This window comes from Pristis pectinata, chromosome 2 (genome assembly GCF_009764475.1).
Source record: "Pristis pectinata isolate sPriPec2 chromosome 2, sPriPec2.1.pri, whole genome shotgun sequence".
In the NCBI taxonomy this organism is placed as follows: domain Eukaryota; kingdom Metazoa; phylum Chordata; class Chondrichthyes; order Rhinopristiformes; family Pristidae; genus Pristis; species Pristis pectinata.
Genome location: NC_067406.1, coordinates 115,558,665 through 115,583,536, shown reverse-complemented (window position 1 = coordinate 115,583,536; position 24,872 = coordinate 115,558,665). Strand labels below are relative to the sequence as shown.

General features: G+C 39.8%; 2 protein-coding genes across 4 annotated transcripts in view; one reads left to right on the top strand and one right to left on the bottom strand.

Moving 5' to 3' along the window:
- idua (alpha-L-iduronidase) overlaps positions 1 to 24,872 on the top strand; it is a 166,572-nt gene that overhangs the window by 22,789 nt on the left and 118,911 nt on the right. The gene's annotated exons all lie outside the window — the stretch shown is intronic.
- Positions 1 to 24,872, bottom strand: part of LOC127567471 (sulfate transporter-like) — a 51,283-nt gene that overhangs the window by 5,628 nt on the left and 20,783 nt on the right. The window contains exons 1-2 of one of the 2 annotated variants that reach the window (XM_052010426.1): positions 12,241 to 12,260; positions 780 to 1,430 (exon numbers count right to left, since the gene is read on the bottom strand). In XM_052010426.1, coding sequence (XP_051866386.1) covers positions 780 to 1,415 — 636 coding nt within the window. In that variant the 5' untranslated portion in view covers positions 1,416 to 1,430; positions 12,241 to 12,260. Of the gene's footprint in view, positions 1 to 779; positions 1,431 to 12,240; positions 12,261 to 24,872 lie in introns of those variants that run through there. The other variant, XM_052010425.1, reaches the window with a different exon arrangement.

The following is a 24,872-nucleotide window of genomic DNA, read 5'->3' as shown; positions in this document are numbered from 1 at the left end:
ACCCTATCTACCTGTGTTGCCACCTTCAGTGACCTTTGGATTTGTAAACTGAGGTCCCTTTGTTCGTCAACACACTAAAGAATTGAATATGAGAAAACAAATCATTAAAGTAAGATTTGCAACCCAATAAATTTCAAGAAGAATTACTCTATCAATCTGGGATTTTCTAAAGTTGTATTAATTTACAGAATTGTTTTGTAAATTCTCATTGCCTATAATGATTAGCAGCTTTTGCTAAATGTGTTAATTCAGTGTTGAGATATGTTTTTATCATTTGTGCAAGCTTGATTATATCTTGTACTTTTGTACAGAATTGCAAGTTTGTCTTTACCTCAACAGTACCTTTACCTTTCAGAGTAAATAAAAATAAAGTAAATCATTGCAGATCCATAATTGCTGCATTCTTAATTAGCAGCGATTCTCCTTTGTCTTTATTTCTACTCTGATCTGGATTCCAGGTGCTAACAAAATAATCTGTTTGAAATGGTGTATGAGGCCAATAATACTGTACAGAAAAATGATTTTGACCACTAATAAATATAATCAATTGTTTTTTGTGATTTTTCTTAAATGGCGATGACTGAATTTGCAAGATTTCACATTACCATGGAAAATTATCATGTCATTGAGGTGGATCCTGAAATCTTAAAAGGGAGAGCTTCTTGAATTAGTTCTAAGATGTAATGGTAAATAATTATATGCCAAAGTTATTCACTTTCCAAATATCATGTTTGAAAGTATGAAAAGACTTAGCATAAAACTTTTAATGAAAGTCTTACCTGATAAATGCCACACATAAATGTTAGCGCAGCTGAAACACTGACAGCATAACATTTTCTATCACATTCAAAACCCAGCAATCCAGAAAGGGTGACATTCTTTATCATGGATGTATTGGCGTTAGTGATGTTCCAGTTATTTGCATTGCTCATTGCTGATGGCATCACATTGATATCCTCATCAACTTCGAATCCAGCCAGAAGAAGTTCCCGATCGACCACCTGCCCCACCAAGAGGCATATTAAGCTGAAAATGCCCACTGAAATATGGCGTGAAGTACCCATCAAGAAATAAATAATGCAGGAGAAAAAGGATGTATACAAACTGGCGCTGGTTTCTAAACCAGCAAGCAGTGCATATGCTATTGCTTGAGGAACTATGACAACAGCGACAAGCACACCCGAAATGGTATCACCTAAAATCCATTTTTTTAGCTTGTACCTTGGGAGCCAATGGAGGACTGGGAAGAAACCAGTTATTAGGTTTTTAAGCTTATCCGATGAACATGAGCAATTCTCTCGCAACTTCTTTTCAATTGTTTTCTTCATGTCAACTTTTTCTTTCACTGTCCTTTCAATCCGTATTTGAGATTCTAAATGAAGTTCCATTTTCGTCAATTGTTCTTCGTTTTCCATTCTTCTCAGCTGTTCCTGTAGAGTATGATAGATAAGTAGGTCTCAAGTTCTGCAATTCAATAGCAAAATATTTCACACAGCAAATAAAACCTTTGCTTCTGCAGTACACCAACTTTAACACTGTTTCACTCCAGTGACTTTTATACGATGTAAATATTCTGAATCAGACAGGTATTAATTTATGTCTGGATTATAATTGCAGGTTACTAAGATAAACATGCAAATTTTGCAATATTGTGATAAATGCTATTTATTCAATGCAAAATAGATTTTGTCTGGGGACAAAAAGTGAAATAGGGAAGAAAGTTTTATGGGCTACAGTAATTTAATTGAACACTGCAATGAATAGAATACAAGTTTTTGCTACAAAGTCCTGTGGATGTGAAAAATGCTGAGCTGTAAAGTAAATGCTGAGAATTCAAAATTTATCATGCAGAGTACCATATATTTCAAAGGCATGAGAGAATCAATAATAATTAGTTGAATTCCTTTTACTGGTTTTAAAATATCAGGAAAATGTTTATTAAAAACAAATCTAACCTTTGCAGGCAGATTTGTGCTGAACTCCTTGAGGAGTCTAATGTCAACACAGTCAGCACAACAATGACACAGATTTCTCAGGAAACTTGGAGATTCTGAACTTCCTGATAGTATGTGGGAAAATGTTGGTAGTTCCTTGCAGAACTGCAAGGATTTCTTGGCGGAAATGTGAGCCAATGTCTCCTGCATTCAATCCAATGTGCTAATGGTCAGATTGGAAGGTTAAATGAAATTGTTTAAAAAAAAATTCAAACAAGCCTTTCAAATTTGGGAACTTGTGGAACAGGACAGGTAAAATATTTAACCAAATTGCAGTCTTTAAAAAAAGAGGTATGATACAATTGCTGAAAGAACTAAATCGCCGCATCAAGAGGGAAAGGTATAAGAAGATAATGACTATTAAAGGGAAGAACAACTGTGAATCTGTTACAAAAGGAATAGATCTTGTATTCCTATCAAAGGAATAATATTAGTAAGGGAAGTTACCCATGATCCGCTAATCTAAGTTTTGTAGTAAGTTTGGGTAATGGCCTTAACTTAGACCATTTTGTGATAAAGTAGCTAGATTTATTGATGATTATTTATTTCTGATTCATAATGTTGTAATTTTGATTCTCACTTCTTTGCTTCTTAATGCTCAGCCCAGTATATATGTTATCATGTGCATTGTCATGGATATTATTAATACAATTAATAAAAGAGCTTTAATTAACACATTTCTATGTCTAGTCTCTTCTGATAGCTCTTGAAAGCGATTGTGCTTCATTCATTTTGGGTGCTGCATTCTTATTGTGATCGCTTTTTTAATTCATTCTTGAGGTATAAATATCTCATCAATATAGCAATATTGGCAGAAAATGCTGGAAATAATCAGCAAGTCAAGCAGTTTCTGTGGAGAGAGAAACTGAGTTAATGTTTCGGGTCTAAGATATCAACAGAAATCGTGTTGTAAGTGTTAATTTGATACTCTTCTTTACAGATTCCGCCTGACCTGCCTGAGTATTTCCAGCATTTTCTTATTTCAGATTTCCAGCATCTGCTGTTTTTTCGCTTTTCCAGCAATATTGATGGCTATGCTCCATCCCTGACTTTCACTGAACCAAGGAAGCAGTTAAGAGTCTACCACATTTGTGGGCTAGAGTCATATAATTCAGACTAGATAAAGATGTAAAATTTCTCTCCCTGAAGGACATTAGTTAATGATATGGGGTTCCACCATGATCTGGCACTTTCATGGTTACCATCACTAATTGCTTTAAACTCCAGATTTATTTAATTACTTGAATTTAATTTTCCCAGCTACCATTGTGAATTCAAGTTAAAGTCTTTGGATTAATTCTTTAGACTCCTGATGTGCCTCCCGTAACTAAATCACTGTGCTACAGGACCCATAAGTATTAAATATCTGTACTTCATATTGGAAATACATGGGATGAACAATAGATGGGATGTTAAATTAGTCATTTTAGGGAGGAATGAATATATTCAAATAGGGAACAGGGAAAAGACAATTTTGTGTTCAAAGCAAAAGCAAGGCAATCTTATTTTAGCTCAACAATGATCCTTTCATTCATGGACTTGTTCTGGTGTGCGTAGAACTACACAGCACAGAAACAGGCCCTTCAACCCACAACATTGTGCCAGATTAATTAAACGCCTAAGTAAACAATGCTTTTTGCCAATGCAGTGTCCATGTCACTCCATTCTCTACACATTCATGTGCCTATCTAAGAGTCTCTTAAATGCCTGCACTACTACCCCTGACAACGCATTCCAGGCACCCACCACTCCCTGTGTAAAAAAAAACTTGCCCCGCACATTTCCTTTGAACTTACCCCCTCTCACGGCTGTCTACTGTATCTATGCCTCTCATAGTCTTATAAACTTCTGTCAGCTCTCCCTTCAGCCTCTGCTGCTCCAGAGAAAAAACCCAAGTTTGTCCAACCTCTCCTTATAGCACTTGCCCTCTAATCCAGGCAGCATCCTGGTAAACCTCTTCTGGACCCTCTCCAAAGCCTCCACATCCTTCCAATAATGGGGCAACCAGAACTGAATGCAATACTCCAGATGCAGCCAATCAAAGTTTTATAAAGCTGCAACATAACTTCCTGACTCTTGAACTCATTGCCTTGACTAATAAAGGCAAGCGTGCCATATGCCACCTTTACCACCCTATCAACCTGTGCAGCCACTTTCAGGGAGCTAAAGACTTGGACCTCAAGATCCCTCTGTACATCAACATTATTAAGGATCTTGCCATTAACAGTATACTGGCTCTTTACATATGACCTCCCAAAGTGCAACACTTCACACTTGGCTGGATTAAACTCCATCTGCCACTTCTCCGTTAAAAACATCTCCCTGCAGAAGTTGCCACTTTTGCTCCTTGGCTGCAAATCACATCGTCATTTGTACTTTTCTCAGGAGCTGTGAGCTGTGGCTCAGTGGAAATACTTCTCTGGAGAAGTGAGCCTTCATGTACATATTTCAGTGAACTGTAGGATTGTGCACCATTGCCATTAGATCCTATGACGATGAGCAGAACTTCTTTCTGGATAAATCACATCTGATTAATTGTATTGTTCTATGTCCGGGCGCCACAATAGTGTAGCAGTTAACGTAACACTATTACAGCGCAATTCCTGCTGCTGTCTGTAAGGAGTTTGTATGTTCTCCCTGTGTCTGCGTGGGTTTCCTCCGGGTGCTCCGGTTTCCTCCCACATTCCAAAGACATAACAGGTTGGGAGCTGTGGGCATGCTATGTTGGCGCCGGAAGAGTGGCAATGCTTGCAGGCTGCCCCCAGCACATTCTCAGTAACGCAAAGAGACGTATTTCACTGTGTGTTTCGATGTACATGTGATTAATAAATATCTTATAAATTACTAGGTAAATAATGTGATGTCTATGAATGTTTTCTTTATGGAACGATGGAAAGACTTGCACATATTTTGCCTTTCGCAGCCCTAGGATGTCCTGTGGCAATTGACGTACTTTTATAATGTAGTCACTCTTACAAAAACGCAACATCCAGTTTGGGTATAGTATGATTTCAATGACAACAATATATTAAGATTAATTAAACAAGGACAATTGTCTTAAGTATATTTGTTGAGCAATTAAATATTAAACAAAATTCCTCTGGCCTTTGAAATAGTGCCGCTTAATCTTTCAGATCCCTGTGAGAGCTCAGCTGGGTTCTGATTCACTGGCTGGAGCTAGTGGTGGATAAACACCAGACTACCTCTTTCCCCATGATATAGATTTTATCACCCAGCAACATCTGTAGATGGAGAATTAAATGAGGGAATCTGGAAGTTACTGCCCAAGTTATTCTGTTTCTCCATAAGCTGTACTGTGCCAATAGACTTTTTATTGAAGTCCATGTAAAGTCACAAAGTTGCTATAGCTTCCCATTAGTCGACCACTGAACACAGCTGCAAAGGTTGAGGCTGATTATATTTACTGCCAAGCAATCACTCTAGCATTAACTTTATAATCTGGAAATGTATTCCTTTAGAAGTTATTTATTGTTGGAGAGTTTTTACAATACACTTTTTATTTATTACTTGTCTCTTATATCACCCATAGCCTATTGTATTTCCCTTACTTTATTCCATCTCATTGAGAGGTCAGAGTCTGACTGGCTATAAACAATGCTATTGCTCACAAATGGCACAGATCCCCTGCCTAGTACCACATTTGATCAGGCATCCCTTTGACAGTATGATGCTGCTCAACAGTCCTTGAAAATTGTGTCAAGTGTCAGTGAAATGAATGGTGAGTACATTTCCAGCAGTGTTGGGTCATTGCTTCTTCCCAAAGACTGCATTTCCAACACTGTAGGTCTCATTCAGTGTTATACTAGAATATCAGCCTGCATTTTAGGCTGATGTTCCTGGAGTATAACTTAAACCTGATGCTGGTGCTACTGCTACCTCTGAGCTGCAACCTACACTTCAGCTTCCTAAATGTCTTCAGTAAGCAAAAACTAAAGCATTAGAGTGTAAGAAACAGGAGCAGAAAAGGTTATCCAGCCATTTGAGACAAGTCCACTATTCATTAATATCTCCTATCTCAGCTCCATTTTCCAGTACGACCTGCTTATCCCTTGGTTTCCTTAATGTCCAAAACTCTATCAATACAATACAACACAAATATAGTAGAGACGTTTAACAAGCTCTTAGACAGGCACATGAATGTGCAGAGAATGGAGTGATACGGACATTGTGTAGGCAGAATGGATTAGTTTAGTTAGGCGTTTCATTTCTAGTTGAATTAGTTCAGCATAACTTTGTGGGGCGAGGGGCCTGTTCCTGTGCTGTACTGTTTTACGTTCCATGTCCTAACATCTCTGCTTTAAATGAACATAATCACTGAGCTTTCACAGCTCTCTGGGGAAGAGAATTCCAAAGGTTCAGCACTGAGTGAAGAAATTTCTCTTTATCTCAGTCCTAAATAGCCTAACCCTTATTCTGAAACCATGCCCTTGGTCCAGACAGGAGAAACATCCTCCCTGCAAATTGCCTGCTTTGCCCTTTAAGAATTTTCTGTTTCAGCAAGATCTCCTCATTATACTAAACATTAGAGAATACACTCAGAACTGGAAATTCCGTTTGGCTTGGTGTGGATATTGGTTAGGAGTTTTAACATGCTCAGATTTACAGGATGTAACAAGTTATCTATTCTTAGGCCTCAACATTTCACCATACTTATTTACCATTGACAATAAAGAGTTATCAATTTGCAGATGATGCTAATTAGAAGGATAGTAAGCAGTGTAGACCTGCAGAGGGGAATGATTAAATAAACTGTGAAAGCAGTAATAACAACACTAATCAAAGACACAATTGAAATCTGATGATGGTACACCATCTCTCTGTAACCTATTGACCAAGCTGCAATTCGTGACTAGTTGACTTCACCATTTTCCTCTTAAAAATTTCACTCCTCCAATTCTGACCTGAGCATTTCCCATTTCCTTTCCTCACCATTGTTTACTGTGGACCAGGAGCTAAATAAGCATCTGCAAATGTCTAAACCTCTCAATTTTCCCACTTCTTTATGCACTGTTTAAAATTTACTACTTCAATCAAAGTTTTGGTCTTCTCCTACTATCTGCTCTTTGGCATGGTGACACATTTTTGCATGATTACACTCTTATAAAGCAGCTTAGGATATGTTTTACCATTAACAATGATATATAGGTATGTACAAATTGTTATTTCATTGATCAATGTTGACAAGTAGGAAGTCCTCTAGACGCTATTTGGATAAATGAGAGTATATTCCAAATGGTAAAGAAAGAGAGGAACAAGAAGAAATGAGTCTTAAATGTAGATTCAAACCTCTCAGAACAGTGGATAATCAATCAAAAAGACTAATGCAGTATTATCCCATATGCTGATGGTAACGGAATATATAAAGAGGAGGTTATCCTCCAGTTGTGTTGAGCTAGATTTCATCAGGAATGCTGCATATGATATTGGTCATCAGATGCCTGGAATGATGTACTGGGCTTTGAGAGACTCCAGTACAAATTAACCAAAATGATACTGAGGCTTAATGCCATAAATTCAGTGGACATGTTGTATCAACTTGGCTTGTATTCTCTTGTATAATTGTGTATAATTCATGTTTAATTTATATTTTTCTTGAGAATGCTGTTTATCTGATGCTATGTGCCTATGATGCTGCTGCAGGTACATTTTTCATTGCACCTGTGCATATGACTTTGACCTTGGCTTTGGCATTGAAGGTTGAATAAGATAAGATAAGATTACTTTATTAGTCACATATACATCGAAACACACAGTGAAATGCATCTTTGCGTAGAGTGTTCTGGTAGCAGCCCACAAGTGTCACCACACTTTCAGCGTCAACATAGCATGCCCACAACTCCTAACCCTTTGGAAAGTGGGAGGAAACTGGAGCACCCGGAGGAAACCCAGGCAGACATGGGGAGAACGTACAAACTCCTTACAGACAGTGGCTGTAATTGAACCCGGGTCAGTGGTGCTGTAGTAGCATTACACTAACTGGTTTATATTTAGACTAAGAGGATTTTATAAGGTAGTGCAACAAAATTGTGATCTAGAAATTTTCAATTGTACAGTTATTTTTCAGCATCATATGACTGAAAATTAACTTCACCCGCATTACATAGAAATGTATGAATTTGGAGTTGGAGTAGGCTATTTAACCCTCGAGCCTGTATTGCCATTTAATAAGATCATGACTGATCTGACTATAACTTCAACTCCTCATTCCCATCTACCTGTGGTAACCTTTCATCCCCTTGCTCGTCAAGAATCCATCTACCTTTGCCTAAAAATATTCAAAAACTGCTTCTACCACCCATTGTGGAAGAGAATTACAAGTATCATAACCCTTTCAGGCAAAAGAATGTCCCTATCTTAAAGCTCTTATTTTAAACAGTGACCCCTAGTTCTTGATTCTCCCACAAGAGGAAACATCCTTTCCACATTCCCCCTGTGAAGACCCTTCAGGACTTGGGTTTCAATCAGGTCCCCTCTCACTTTTTTTAAACTCCAGTGGATACAAACCTACAAGCCTAACCTGTCTGACCTTTCCTAATAAGACCATCCACCCATTTCCAAATATCAGTCTAATAAACCTTCTCTGAACTGTTTCCACCACATTAGCATATTTCCCTAAATGAGAAAACCAATACTGTACACAGTACTGCAGATAAGGTGTCACCCATGTCCTATATAGCTGAAACACAATCTCCCTAATCTTATATTCAGTCCCTCAAAACAAACAACAATATTCTTGCCTAATTATTTGCCGAACCTGCATTCTAGCCTTTTGTGAATCATGCACAAGGATACCCAGATCTCTCTGCATCTCAGAGCTCTGCATTCTCCCACCATTTACGTAATATGTTTCATTTTTTTACTTTTTTCTGCCAAAATGGATAATTTCAATGTTATCACACTCCACTTGCCCGATCTTTGCCCACTCGTTAAACCCATCTATATCTCTTTGTAATTTCATTATATCATTTTCATAACTTACTTTTGTACCTATCTTTGTGTCAGCAGCAAATTCAGCAACCATATCCCAGTTTCTTCATCCATGTCATTTATACAAATTGTAAAACATTAAAGCCCAGTCCTTATACACCTAATCAAATGCCTTCTGGAAATCTGTATCATATATTAATAGATTCCCCTCTAACACCAGCACATGTTAGTTCTTCAAAGAATCCTAATAACTTGGTCAAACATGATTTCCCTAACATGAAATCAGATGAACTTTGCCTGAAAAATTGTGAAATTTTTGAAGTGTGCTTTTTGAAGTAACAACAGAGTTAGTTCATGGGATTTGCAAACAATGTAGGCTTCCTTTCAGCACAGGGTGTGAATGACTGCACAGTTAGCAGTCCACCCACCCTCAAGGTAACAGCCTTCATAAAGCACAATAGTTTCAATCTTTTAACATTGTTTTTGTTTAGACATAATCAGTAGATCATTCAGGTTTGAGCCTGCTTTCTTGGCAGATGTTGTGATGCCTTTATACTGACACAGACACAGTTTGCCATCTCATCACCAGCTCTGCCCTTTCCCCATCGGTTTTCCTCTGTCACTCATTCATTCACTCAAATACAGGCACACACACACACACACACACACACACACACACACACACACACACACACACACACACACACACACACACGCACACGCACTTAGTGTGTTTACAGGAAGTTGGAAGCCGTCTGCTTATTGTTGAAGCCATTTCCTGGGAACCAAAACTCTTTCTCTTGAAATGAGGTTCAACCAAAGCTGCAGATTCAGAAGAATTACTACTTTGGGCAGACGTCAAGAACAATTAATGATTCTGTTGTCTAGAAAGATATGGGCCTTCTGCAGTACAGACCAACTTTGTATTGTGGTCATCTAGTTTGTATTTAAACATAATTATAACTAAATTATTCCCACCACTAACTGATGTATTTTTATTTGACAATGGGAGAGGAGCAGCTACTATAGAAAAGTTCTGCAAGTGGCATTATAACTGAAAACTGTGATGATAATGGGACTGCCACTGAGCACTTCCACTGAGTGCTCCCACTCACTGCTTGAGATTACACTGTTGATGTGCCAATTCTCATCTACGCAGTCTCCATCAACCTACAGGGTAGAGAAAATCAGTGAACCCCAGGCTTGCTTGGTGCCAGTATGAGTGGCAATGCTACTGCTAATTTGGCATTGGATTCTGTTGCATACCCACTGGCACTGGAATAGGAAGAGATGTTATATTAACTAAGATGTCTTTTAGCTATTGAAAACTCTTGGTTGTATCACTCCACATTGGAAACCCCTTTCATTTGCAGGATTTAAAATATGTTCAGCTACAAACAGACAGAGCCTTGCTTCACACGTCCTCCACCTAGATCTTGATCTGCTGAACTAGCAGTCCCTAGTGTCTACCAGAAGCTGCTGAGAAATGTTTCAAAACTTCCACATTTTAGTCTGTGGACCTGTGAGAAGCAGGAGTACTTCTCCTGATCCAACCATTCTGTTGGTTATAAAGATGCAGGCAATTTTCTGCATCCAGTAAATTTAGTCTATCATAGTAATTTTATTTTTTTTTAACAGATTATAGAGGAACTTTCAAGTCTGTCCCAGCAATATTCTGGTGAAATGTGGATAATGTTTTGCTGTAAGCGCAATGGAATTTTGGAAAAAGATTTTGTTAGGATTGACAAATAATCCGTTGAAAAGGGAGATAATCTTAAAGCTTGTAACGTAAAATTGTTTCTGTCTACTTGATTTTTATAATGTTCTAGTGCCCACTATTTTAAAGCAAGGCATTTAATTTTATTTGTTTGAATACCTGGCATTGAAGTAATATGCAGAGGAGTGGTAAAATCATCAGCAAGATTTTCCAGTCTTAAGCAAACAGAGTCTAAAGTGAGATACAGAACAACCTTGGTCTGCTGAGTAGGTATATGAAATTTTATTATGAAAATTTGGTAACTAACACATTTTGTACATAAAATCTTGAAAAAAAAGTCTTCTACATTTATCCATTGACACAAGCACAAATATAATTGCTGATGAACCAAAGGAAATCTTACTTGCAGCAGTGTTCTTATTGACTTATTTGGAAAATTGTTCAAGAATATAACAATCTTTGCAGCACCTTATTCTGTATAGAAGTGTGCAGTAGTACATGAGATAGTTACTGTTTAACAGGGATTATTCATAAACTAGTTAATTTCAAAGCTTAAAATGGCAACATGAAGATTTAGGATTATTTGCTCAATAAAGAAGTCCATTTAAATACCATCTTAAAACATCCTCTGTACCTTTTTATTCATTTATGGGATGTGGACATAACAAGGCCAGCATTTATTGCTAACGGCAATTTGTCTTTGTTTAGGTGTTGGTGAACCACTATCATAGATCGCTATAGTCAATGTGGAAAAGGTACTCCCATAGTGGTGTTGGAATGGAGATCTGGAGGCAATAAAGTAACAGTGATATGTACAAACATACAAATTAAGAGCAGGAGTAGGCTATTCACCCCTCAAGTGTACCCTGCCATTTAATCAGATAGTGAATGTTTTGACTGTAGCCTCAACTCCACATTCCTGTCTACCGGTGGTAACCTTTCACCCTCTTGCTTATCATAATCTATCTATGTCTGCCTTAAAGATGTTCAAAGACATTGATTCCACTGCCCTTTAAGAAAGAGAATTCCTAAGACTCACGATCCTCTGAGAGAACAAATTTCACTTCATCTCTGTCCTGAAAGGACAATTCCCTACTTTTAAACAGTGATCTCTTGTTCTAGATTCTCTCACTTAAGGAAATGTCCTCTCCACATCCACCCTGTCTAGACCCCTCGGGATCTTATAAGCTTGAATCTAATCCCCTCTCACTCTTCTAAACTCCAGTAGTACACTTCTGAGTCAGGATAATTTGTGACTTTGAGGGGGACTTGCAGTTGGTAGCATTCCCTTGTGCCATCTGCTTTTAGATAGTAGAGTTTTGGTTCTGTAGAAAAAGCCTTAGAGGAGTTGCTACAGTGCATCTTTTAAATGTTTTACACTATAGCATGGTTCACCAGTGGTGGATAGAATGATTGGGTAAGGTGGAACATCGGGTTTAAGTCAAGTAGGCTTTGTCTTGCACAGTGTCAAGCTTCTTTGGCATTGTTGGAGCTATACTCATCCAGCCAAGTGGAGAGCAGTATGTTTTGTAGGTGATGGGAAGGTGTCAGTGACTTGCTACAAGGTACCTAGCCACTGACCTGATCTTCATGCCGCAGCATTTCTGCACAGTCCAGTTCGGATTCCTTTCAGTGGTGACCATTAAGGTGATCGTCGGAGACTTGGTGATGGTAATACCATTGAATGTCAAGGTTATTGGTTGGATATTCCATTGATATTTATCAGCCCATGCCTGTAAGTTGTCCATGTTTTGCTGCATGAAGATATGGACTTTTCATTTTAAAGGCGGTTATAACTGAAATTAAACATTGTGCATTTATTAGTAAAACTGTCTACTCTTATGATGGAAGGTAGATCCTTGAGGAAGCAACTGAAGATGGTTGGACCTAGGAGGTTGCCCTGAAGAACTCCTGCATAGATGAATGTTAGTAGTCAATGAATAAATTTTAAGGTCTAACCACTGTAATAAACCTGATTTGATTCACTATAAGCAAATATAGTAGCCAAATTCTACACAACAAAATCTTTCAGTTAATCTAAAATGCAAAAATCTATGGATGCTGGAAGACTGAAATAAAAAGCGGAAAATGCTATTTGCTGACTTTTCATCAGAACAAGGAAAAGTTATAAATCAAACATGTTTTAAGTTGCAGAGAAGGGGGAGAGGTAGGGAGGAGAAAAGGAATGTGTGTGATAGGGTGGAGACCAGAAGAGACTGAATGAGATGTGGTGCTGGCTGAGAGAGTGGTGAAGGCTTGTTAAGCACAGCGGGTCTATCTGGAGGAGATGTAAATAAAAGGAGATAATGAAAACGGAGGAGAGAATACTGGAACTGTGAGATAAAAAAAAGCACTTTCTAGTTGCTGGAAATGTGAAATAAAAAGGAATCCTGGGAATACACGGCAGGTAAGGGAGAATCTGGGAAGAGAAAAAAAAGTTACTTTATAGGTTGATGATCTTTCATTAGAACTGAAGAAAAGCCATCAACCAGCATTTTCCACTTGTTATTTGGGACTTCCAGCATCTATAGCTGTTTGCAATTAGATACTAGTAGGAAGGGCTGGTTAAGGAATTGTTGATTAATTGGTGAGTTCTGAAAGCTGTAACATGCCTAGTCCTTGAGCTTACCTTGGCTTCGCTAGAACAGTCAGAGTGGCAGGGTCAGAGTGGTAACTGGATAGAGAATTGGTGACAGGCAATGGAAGTCACCCTCATGGACTGACAAAGGTATTCTGCAAAGCAATCACCGAATCTGCATTTGGTTTTTCCAATGTAGTGGAGATATCACTAAGGAAGCTTTCATTAAATTGGAAGAAGTACAGTGAATCAGCACTTCACCTAGAATAATAGATCTGTCCTCTGTAATGACCTCAGCTTCATACTCCTGTGGATGAAATTCAGCATCTGATGTTGAGTTCTTCTGCCAGCTTTACTCCATGTCGATTTCTTTGGCTAAGTGTCTTCCACCAATCTGTGAACCCTCTTCCTCATTTTCAGAATTCTTGAGCCATCCGGACCCCTCCCAATGGCCTCTTATCCTCTTGAGATCTATTCATTGCTAATATCTCCACTGCACTTTCTCAGTCTAACCTGCCTCCCTCTGAAATTGCAGTACTTTGCTCTCTACTGACCAACCCCAATGTTGTTACGCAAACTGCTGACAATGCCATGTCTTTTTTAAAGGGGAGGGCGTGTGCGCTCAGCACTGTGCCCCATTTTTGGGGACATCACACACCCAAAGTGCAGTGGGGTAGTCTCATCCTGGGAGAGCTGCTTTTTGATCACAGCCCTGCCAGGTACATATGTTGTTGTTCAGTGAACTGACCTCCTCTTCACAGCAGTTAAACACCAGCTGTCTGACATCCCTTCATACTTCCCTCTGGACCATGACCCCTTCACTGACCATCATCTGTCAGTCACTAACTTCATTTCCACTTCCTTCTACAGGTCCAACCTGAAAACCCAACAATCCCCCACAACCTGCTTCTACCTCTGCTCCAAGATTCACAAGCATGTCACGTTAGATACACGGTTTCAGCATGTCCTGTCCCAAAGAATTTATTTCCTGTAACTTTGACTCAGTTCTTTCTCCTCCCATCTAGTCTGTTCCCACTTGCATCAGTGACATGTCTAATGGCCTCTGCCACTTTAAAAGTTTCTAATTTCCTACTACCTAATGGCTCATTTTCACTACAGGCACCTAATTCCTCCATACCCTTCATACCACAGCAGGATGACATGAAGCTCCTTCATTTCTTCCTTCAACAGAGACCCAACTGTTCCACTCCACCAGTTCTCTCCTTTGCCTGGCTGAACTTGTTCTCGCATTGAACAACTTTTCCCTTAACTCCACTCATTTCCTTTAAATCAAAGGTGTAACTATGGGAATGTGTATGGGTCCAAGTTAAGCCTGTCTCTTTATGCAATGCACGGACCACCCTTGTTTCAGTCCTAATAAGGCTCCCTTCCTCACTTCTTTCTTTGGTGCATTGTTGACTGTATTGGTGCTGCTTCCTGCTCTCGTACAAAAATGTCATCAGTTCACTGCCTATTTTTATCTTGTTCTCATTTTTATGTGGTTGATCTTTGACTCCTCCCTTCCCTTTTTCAATTTCTCCATCCCTATCTCAGGGATTAGGCCAGCAACCAGTGCACAATTCAAGCCCACAGCTTCCCATTGTAACCTTAACTACAGCTCTTCCCACTTTCTTTCATGTAAGGAGCCCACTCTATTCTCACAGTTCCTTCAGCTCCATCATATTGTTTCTGGTGACACCACTTTTCACTGCAATGCTTCAGAGATAGCCTTAGTTTTTCCTTAACCATGATTCTGTCCCTCCCCTCACTGCAGGGCTCTCAACCACCTCTGCTCCATTTCCTGTAGTTCTGCTCTCACCCCCTCTCCCCTCCCACTCAGGAAACTCTAGTCTCGATGGATTATCCATAATTTCCACTATGTTCAACATGATGCCACCACTAGACACATCTCCCCTCCCCCCATATGCTTACAGCATTCCTAAAGGACTGTTGCCACCACCATTTCCAATTTCCTTCTTCCACCTCTACCAATGCCCACACCCTTTCTCACAGCATGTTATTGTGCAGTCACATGAGATGCTGCATCTTCCCTGCTCCAAAGTAGCTATGGACCCAAACGCTCCTTCCTGGTAAAGCAACAATTCACTTGTACTTCTTCCTATTTAGTGTGCTATTTAATGATCACAATATGGTCTTCTCTGTTTTGGAGAACCTAGATGCAGGTTGCATAACTGCCTTACAGAAAGCCTCTGTTCAGTCTGCAAGGGTCACCCTGAACATCCAATTGCCTGTCACTTTAATTTCCCATGTAATTCCCATTCTGACCTCTTTGTCTTTGGCCTCTTAGGACAACACAGTGGCAGAGCTAGTAAAGGTACTACCTCACAGCTCCAGGGTTCAAACCTGACATTGTGTCCTGTCCATATGGAGTTTACAAGTTCTCCCTGTTACTGTGTAGATTTCCTCTGGGTACTCTGGTTTCCCTTCACATACTAAAGGGATGTAAGTTGGTGGGTGAATTGCCCCAGTTTATAGGTGATAGAATCTGGGGGGAGGTGAGGGGAATGTGGGGAGAATAAAAAGAAAAAATGTTTAGCATGGGGTTAGTGTAAATGGGTGCCTGATGGTAGGCATAGACTTGGCCGGCTGAAGGGCCTGTCTCCTTGCAATATGACTCTGACTCTTACAACTTTGCTCCATCAAAACCCAACATAAGTTTGACGAACAGCATTTTATCTTCCAGTTAAGCATATTACAGCATCCAATGCATCAGAAGTGTTTAGTTCTGTGATGTTGAAAGCATGACTTGCTTCCTTGCATGTTATCTTTGTCGAAGTGTGTGTTTTCTATTTTTGCAATATTGTTGCCATAACAAGCAGTTGTCCACAAGAGGGAGCTGAATTTTAGTTGTTAACTATACTAATTCAGCTATAGTTTTAAAGAAGCCCACACACTGTCTCATATACTTACTATAATGAAGAAAGAAGACCAAGATATACTTGGCAAATACCACCCCATTAACATCAATATTTAGGGAATTACTGGAACCAAACATCAGAAATATTTGCAAACTAAAATAACCTAATAAATGACAGTGAACACTGCTTTCAAAGAACTAGAAGTTGAATGACCTCAGACTTATTTGAGAAAATGACTTTTGAAGTGGATGGTGGATGGAGAAAACCCATATTACATGATGAGTTAGTTTTCTAACTAAGGAGATCTAAGGAGCAGAATGTTGAGCCAATCTGGGTAGAGATTAGGAATAGTAAAGGGAAAAAATCACTGGTGGGAGTTGTCTATAGGCCACTGAATAATAACATTACAGTGGCACAGGCAATAAACCAAGAAATATTTGATGCATGTAAGAATGGAACAGCAGTTGTCATGAGGGACTTTAACTTCTACATTGATTGGGCAAATCAAGTTGGTCAAGGCAGTCTTGAGGAGGACTTCGTAAAATTGCATCCATGATAGCTTTCTTGAACATCATGTTGGTGAACCTGTAAGGGAAAATGCTATCTTAGATCTGGTCCTGTGCAATAAGACAGGCAAAATTAACGATCTTGTAGTTAGGGATCCTCTTGGAAAGAGTGACCATAGTATGATTGAATTTCTCATACAAATGGAGGGTGCAATAGTTCGATCTAAAACCAGTGTATTATGCCTTAACAAGGGAGACTACAATGGGATGAGGGAGGAGTTGGCTAGCCTAGACTGGGAACACTGGCTATATGGTGGGACAGTTGAGGAACAGTGGAAGATTTTCAAACAGATTTTTCACGGCGCTCAACAAAAGTATATTCCAGTTAACAGCAAGGACAGTAAGGGAGGGGAGAGCCAGCCTTGGATAACTAAGGAAGTAAAAGAGGGCATCAGGCTAAAAGCTCATGTATACGAAGTTGCCAAGAGTAGTGGGAAATGGGAAGATTAGGAAAACTTTAAAAAGCAACAAAGGACTACTAAGCAAGCAATAAGGAAAGGGAAGATAGATTATGAAATTAAACTAGCACAAAATATAAGAACAAATAGTAAAAGATTTTATAACTATATAAATCAGAAAAGGGTGGCTAAAGTGAACGTGGGTCCCTTGGAAGATGAGAAGGAGGAATTAATATTGGGTAATGTGGAAATGGCTGAAGCCTTGAACGACTATTTTGGAGGACATGTCTAACATGCCAAAGAGAGATGTTATGGATGTGATGGGAGGTGAGGACCTTGATACAATCACTATCACTAAAGAGGTAGTGATGAGCAAACTAGTGGGCCTAAAGGTAGACAAGTCCCCTGGTCCTGACGGGATGCATGCCAGGGAACTGAAAGAAATGGCAGAAGTTATAGTAGACACACCTGTGATAATTTAACGAAATTCTCTGGACTCTGGGCAGGTCCCAGCGGAGTGGAAGACAGCAAATGTCATGCCACTGTTTAAAAAAAGATGTAGGCAAAAGGCAGGTAACTATAGGCCAGTTAGCCTAATGTCTGTAGTCGGGAAAATGCTTGAGGCTATCATTAAGGAAGAAATAGCGAGACATCTGAATAGAAATGGTTCCATCAGACAGATGCAGCATGGATTCAGGAAGGGCAGGTCCTGTTTGACAAACTTATTGGAGTTGTTTGAGGATCTAATGAGTGCAGTGGATAGTGGGGAATAGGTGGATGTTGCATGTAGATTAATCACCGGTTATACTGCAAAATTTTATGGAATACTAATGTCTCTGAACACATTGCATATGCAATTATATTAAGTATCTACATCTGACAAAGTATTTTGTCTGGAAATACCATGAATCCACGGTCTAAATGCCATGAAAATTGGCTTTTTGCAGCAGCAGCACAGTACATTACAAACATGACAAACACAATTTAACATAAACAAGTTAACTTAAAACAGATGTCTCCTCCTTTCTTAGTATTCAAAGCTGGATAGAGTTTTTTGTGGTTTCACATGCCCAGGAAATGTTTGTTCTGTCTATCTATTAGTCTGACTATGAGTCACCTCCTCTGTTTCTTCCCAAACTCAGCAAACTCTTAAAGTGTGCTATCCATTAATCTGTATGTATCTTGTATGCACAGTAGTGATATCAAAGTCTTTCAAGGCCTGAAACAATGACTTTGAACTCAAACAGTTCGTGGCGCTCTTGAATTTGTGTGTTTTCAGTACATTGGCTGGAAATGTTAATGCAAGATAACATTGCACCCTGAAATAACTGTGCACATGAAAGGGCATCAAGGTGCAATATACCATTGTTTAGAAATGCATGTTGGTCAGTACTGCAAAAGACATTGTAAATCATCAGAATGAATTTTGGGAGTAGAGTCCAATATGCTGACACCAATATATAATACAGGAGTGAATTTCTAGGCATGTGAACCATTTTTGGTTTGAAAATCAGGAGTTCCTTTGCCTGGAAATTCATCCATGGTCAGTAGTTGAGTAAATGAGCCATACTCCATCTCTAAAACACATTTCATACAAAACATAACTGATCAGAGATGAATTTCTAAGCAATTATATGCTTAAAATTTCCTAGAAATTCATCACTCATGAGTAGCAATAGACATACTCTATAGTAGCATCAGTACATTGTACTTTGACATCATTACAGTACATTGCAATTCATTCCATGATGGCATAAATTTTGGAGACAAGACTACAATTTACCTGTACTTTATAATGCATTTAACGCTACGGACTAGGAACAAATTTCCAGATAACGATCTTTCCAGTTACACTCCCAGCAATTTCAAAGACAGTGGATTTCAAGGGAAGTAGAATTACTTTTGAAATATTGCTTTGTTGTTGAATGGGGCACCAGTTAACAGTCAGCAAATGGAAGAAAATTCCACTCTAACAGCACAGGTAGTTTTCAGCTCCTGTCCTTCATTTAAGCTCACCCTCTTGAAACCTGAAATGGAGTCAGCAGGAACCATGCCATTTCACCATCAGCTAGTTACCAGTTAATGCTCCAGTCCATAAGAGTTTCCCAAATGAAGAATTGTAGGCTACAATTCCAGGACCAGGATTGAAAGTATTCTTTGTTTGGCAGACAAATTGATTATAAAATCACAAAATAGTCAGATGGAGAGGAATAAAGCATAAAAAATGTGAGAGCTCATTCTTTCATTACAATCAGCTGTTCTATGCTTCTAAAAGTATCATTTTATCCATTTTTCAGTGCAGGCTTCTCCTGATTTTAAATTTCAGCAGTAACAGAGAGGATACTTAAAATAAGCATAGGTCGGATAGTTAAAAATCAGTAGCAGAAATCAGGACTAAGATCAGGAGAACAAGCATCTATTTAAACAGCATAGCAATAAAAACAACATAACAGTAGCTAACTGGAGCATTGGATAGAAGTGCAAGATGTTTTATAGATGGTGAGAAATTGAATGATGTTGGTATTCAGCAGTAGCTGGGTGTCCTTGTACTGTAATCACTTAATGTTATGCAGGTACTTGAAGCAATTAGGAAAGCAAATGGTATATTGACCTTTATTGAAAGAGGATTTGAGTACAAGACTGGAGACTTTCTCCGATTATGTAGGACCCTGGACTTCTGGAATATTATGTACAAGTCTGGTCTCCCTTCCTGATAAAGGATTTGCATGATAAGAGGGGACGCAGTGAAAGTTCACCGGATTCTTCTGATGGAACGTCTACCATTTGAGGTGAGATTAAGTTGACTGGAACTATACTCTCTAAAGTTTAGAAGAATGAGAATTGATCTCATAAAAAAAAGAAAATTCTCATGGAGCCTGACAGAGTAGATGTAGGGATAATATTTCTCCTGGCTAAATTGTCTAAACCCAGGGATCACAGACTCAGATTAAGAGATTGAACCATAGAACCATACAGCACAAAACAGGCCCTTCGGCCCACCATGTTGTGCCGTCCATCAGACCACCCTCACACTACCTAACCCCTTCCTCCCGCATATCCCCCTATCTCACATTCCTCCATAAGCCTATCCAACAAGCTCTTGAACCTGTTCAATGTATCTGCCTCCACCACCACCCCAGGCAGTGCATTCCATGCACCAACCACTCTTTGGGTGAAAAACCTCCCTCTGACATCTCCCCTGAACCTCACACCCATAACCTTAAAGCCATGACCTCTCGTCTTGAGCATTGGTGCCCTAGGAAGGAGTCGCTGACTGTCTACTCTATCTATTCCTCTCAATATTTTATATACCTCTATCATGTCTCCTCTCATCCTCCTCCTTTCCAGTGAATAAAGCCCTACCACCTTAAGCCTCTCCTCATATTCAATACTCTCCAATCCAGGCAGCATCCTGGTAAATCTCCTCTGCACCCTCTGCAATGCCTCCACATCCTTCCTATAATGAGGCGACCAGAACTGAACACAGTACTCTAAGTGTGGCCTAACTAGAGTTTTGTAAAGCTGCATCATCACCTGGCGGCTCTTAAACTCAATCCCGTGATTTATGAAAGCCAACATCCCATTGGCCTTCTTAACTGCTCTTTCCACCTGTGAGGCAACTTTCAATGAACTGTGAATATGAACCCCCAGATCCCTCTGCTCCTCCACACTGCCAAGTACCTTGCCATTTACCCAGTACTCTGCCCTGGAGTTTGTCCTTCCAAAGTGTACCACCTCACACTTCTCCGGATTGAACTCCATCTGCCACTTGTCAGCCCAGCTCTGCATCCTATATATATCAATATCCCTCTGTAAGTTCCGACAGCCCTCTACACTATCCACAACACCGCCTATCTTAGTGTCGTCCGCAAACTTACTAACCCAGGCCTCCACCCCCTCATCTAAGTCATCTATAAATATCACAAAAAGTAGAGGTCCCAGAACGGATCCCTACGGGACACCACTAGTCACTGCCCTCCAATCTGAGGGCACACCTTCCACCACAACCCTCTGCTTTCTACATGCAAGCCAATTCCTAATCCACACAGCCAAGCTTCCTTGGATCCCTTGGCCTCTGACCTTCTGAAGAAGCCTACCATGAGGAACCTTATCAAATGCCTTACTAAAATCCATGTCAACCACATCCACCGCACTGCCCTCATCAATCTTCCTGGTCACCTCCTCAAAGAACTCTATCAGGCTTGTGAGGCAAGATCTTCCCTTCACAAAGCCATGCTGGCTGTCCCTAATCAGTCCATGATTCTCAAGGTGTTCATAAATCCTATCCCTTAGAATCCTTTCTAACAGCTTACCCACCACAGACGTGAGACTCACCGGTCTATAATTCCCTGGCCTATCCCTATTACCTTTTTTGAACAAGGGGACAACATTCGCAACTCTCCAATCCTCCGGCACCACCCCCGTAGACAACGAGGACTCAAAGATCCTTACCAGCAGTTCAGCAATCTCCTCCCTAGCCTCTCGAAGCAGCCTGGGGAAAATCCCATCAGGCCCCGGAGATTTATCTGTCTTAATATTATTTAACAACTTCAACACATCCTCTCTCTTGATATCAACAACCTCGAGAACATTACCCCTACCAGCACTCCCTTCCGCATCATCAAGACCCCTCTCCCTGGTGAATACCGAAGAGAAGTACTCATTCAGAACTTCTCCCACTTCCGCTGCCTCCAGGCAAATTCTCCCACATTTGTCCTTAATCGGACCTACCTTCACCCTAGCCATCCTCCTACCCTTCACGTACTTGAAAAAGGCCTTGGGATTTTCCTTAACCCTACTAGCCAAAGCGTTTTCATGTCCCCTTCTAGCTCTCCTCAGCCCCTTCTTAAGTTCCTTCCTCGCTACCCTATATTCCTCACGGGCCCTGTCTGAACCTTGCTGCTTATACCTCACGTATGCTACCTTCTTCTCCCTAACAAGTAGTTCCACCTCTCTCGTCACCCACGGTTCCTTCACCCTGCCATTCCTTCTCTGCCTCACCGGGACATATTTATCCCTAACATCCTTCATAAGATCCCTGAATATCGACCACATCCCCATGGTACATTTTCCTTCAAAATGGACATCCCAATTTACACTCCCAAGTTCTCTCCTTATAGCCTCGTAGTTAGCCCTTCCCCAATTGAAAAACTTCTTGTCCTCTCTGCACCTGTCCCTGTCCATGACAATTTTAAAGGTTATGGAGCAATGGTCACTGTCCCCCAAATGCTCACCCACCAATAGATCCTTCACCTGTCCCGGTTCATTTCCTAAAACTAGATCCAACATGGCATTCCCTCTAGTCGGCCTGTCAACATACTGCGTCAGGAATCCCTCCTGGACACACTTAACAAATTCCGTCCCATCCAAACCTTTGGCACTAAGCAGGTTCCAGTCTATATTTGGGAAGTTGAAGTCTCCCATTATAACAACCTTGTTATTTCTGCTTCTCTCCAAACACTGCCTGCCAATCTGCTCCTCTATATCTCTACTGCTACCGGGGGGCCTATAGAATACTCCTAGTAGAGTAACTGCTCCTTTCTTGTTCCTTAATTCCACCCATACGGACTCTAGAGATGATCCTTCTACAACATCCATCTTTTCCACAGCCGTAACAGTGTCCCTGACCAGTATCGTCACCCCTCCACCTCTTCTCCCCCCTTCCCTATCCCTCTTAAAACACTGAAAACCAGGAATATTCAATATCCACTCCTCTCCTGACGTCAGCCACGTCTCAGTAATAGCCACGATATCATAGTCCCCCATACTTATCCAAGCCCTCAGTTCATCCCCCTTATTCCTGACACTTCTTGCATTTAAGTAAACACACTTCAGTCCATCTACCTTACTACTTTTACAGCCTGTATTCTGCTTCTCCTTCCCCAAAGCCTCTCTACCTGTTTGATCTAACTTTTCCCCATTCCCTTCTTCCTCTGACCTACTCCTCCGGTTCCCTTCCCCCTCACAAACTAGTTTAAACCCTCCTGTACCACCCTAGCAAATCTCACATAAGAAGAAATTTCTTCACACATGGAGCATGAATCTTTGGAATTTTGTGCCCAGGAGAGCTATGGTGGCTCTTATTGCTGAGTATATTCAAGATTGAAATGTTTTTTTAGATATTAAAGGAATCAAGATGTGTGGGTTAGTTCAGGAACATGGCACTGAGGTAGAAGATAAGTCATGATCTTACTGAATGGTATAGCAGGCACAAGGGGCTGAATGGCCTGCTCTTGCCTCTGAATGTAACATCCTTATATAGTTCAAAATGAAAAATGATAGAAGTTGTTCTTATGGATTTGGGAATGATTTAGTTGTATTTGTCTTTATGATGTTGTCTCCCAGGTTTTGAGAAAATTATGGAAATTTTAGAGATTAATTTAAATATGTTCTGCTTCATAAATGAGTATATATGGCAGTGAAATGCTAAATATTTGCTTTTGATAACTGCAATTAATATTTCGTACAGCTACTGCAAATCCAACCTTTTAGTGGTGACAAATTACCATGTGACTTGGGTAAAATTTTTCCATTTCCAGGCAATATTGTTTGTACAGAATAAAATCTCTCTGACTTGTATTTTTTCTCATTTTGTTTGTGATCTTTTCAATGATAATCATTTATGTACTGTGTGCATTACTGAGGAAAAATCCAATATGTTTTATTTAAGCAAATAAAGTATTATCTGAATATTGCCACGTATCAAACATTTACCATGTACCATAGTTAATTTTCCACCAAAGCATTATTTTCAAAATTCAATGGAACAGTCTACACTGTACAGATACAAGGTCAGGAGGAATTAGTCAAAATCTCCAACAGGATTAAAAAATAATAAATGTGGCAAATCACAAGGATAAAAGCTGTTGCAAATGCGAAACAGATTCATTAGCTACTGAAAGACTGGTCTTTGGTAAAACCTCTCACTTAATTGGCATGGTTCTGTTTCTCCAACAATAAAAGGCTTCATGGGGAAATGCAGATTTCCATCAGTACCTGGAAAGAAATGGTTCCTTACATCAACAATGAATAGTCTAGTTATTATTTTATGCCCTTTTGTTGTAGATACTCTCCGCACATGAACTAATTTCTCTTTTTTTGCACTATCTAAAGTCCTTAGTTATCTTAAGTACCTCAAAAGTGGATAACTTCATACTTTCCATTTAATATTCCATCTGCCATATTCTTGTCACTCAGTGAATGTATCTATATATTATCTATTGAAGCATCTTTACGTCCTCGCTGCCCACAATCCCATCTAGTTTTACATGATTATCAAGCTTCACCCATGCGGTCACAGATCAAACATGCAAAGCCCACGCAGTCAACACCAAAGGTCAGGATTGAAACCAGGTCAGTAGAACTAAGAAATATGCATTACCCACAGCATCACTGTGCCACCATAATATACCAAAGAAGCTCCTACAGTCTTTTATCATGTTTCTTGCCAGTTTACTCTCATATTCTATCTCGGCATTCTTCATTAATATTTTGATCCTTGCTGAGTACTAAAATGTTCCCAATCCTAAGACCAGCTGCTATTTCTGACAACGTTATAAGCCTTTTCCCTGCATTATACATTTTTTCTTTAAACGCTATCTATTGCCTGTATACCATCAGAACTTTCAATGTATTTTCTCAGTGAATCACAGCCAACTCTCCGCTCGTACTTTTAAAGTTTCCTTTGTTTAGATTCAAGACTTTAAGACCTCTAGTTTTGAACTGTTCCACTACTTTCAAACTTACTGTAAAAATTCGATCAATATTTGCTTTTCCCAAAATGCCTGTTTAC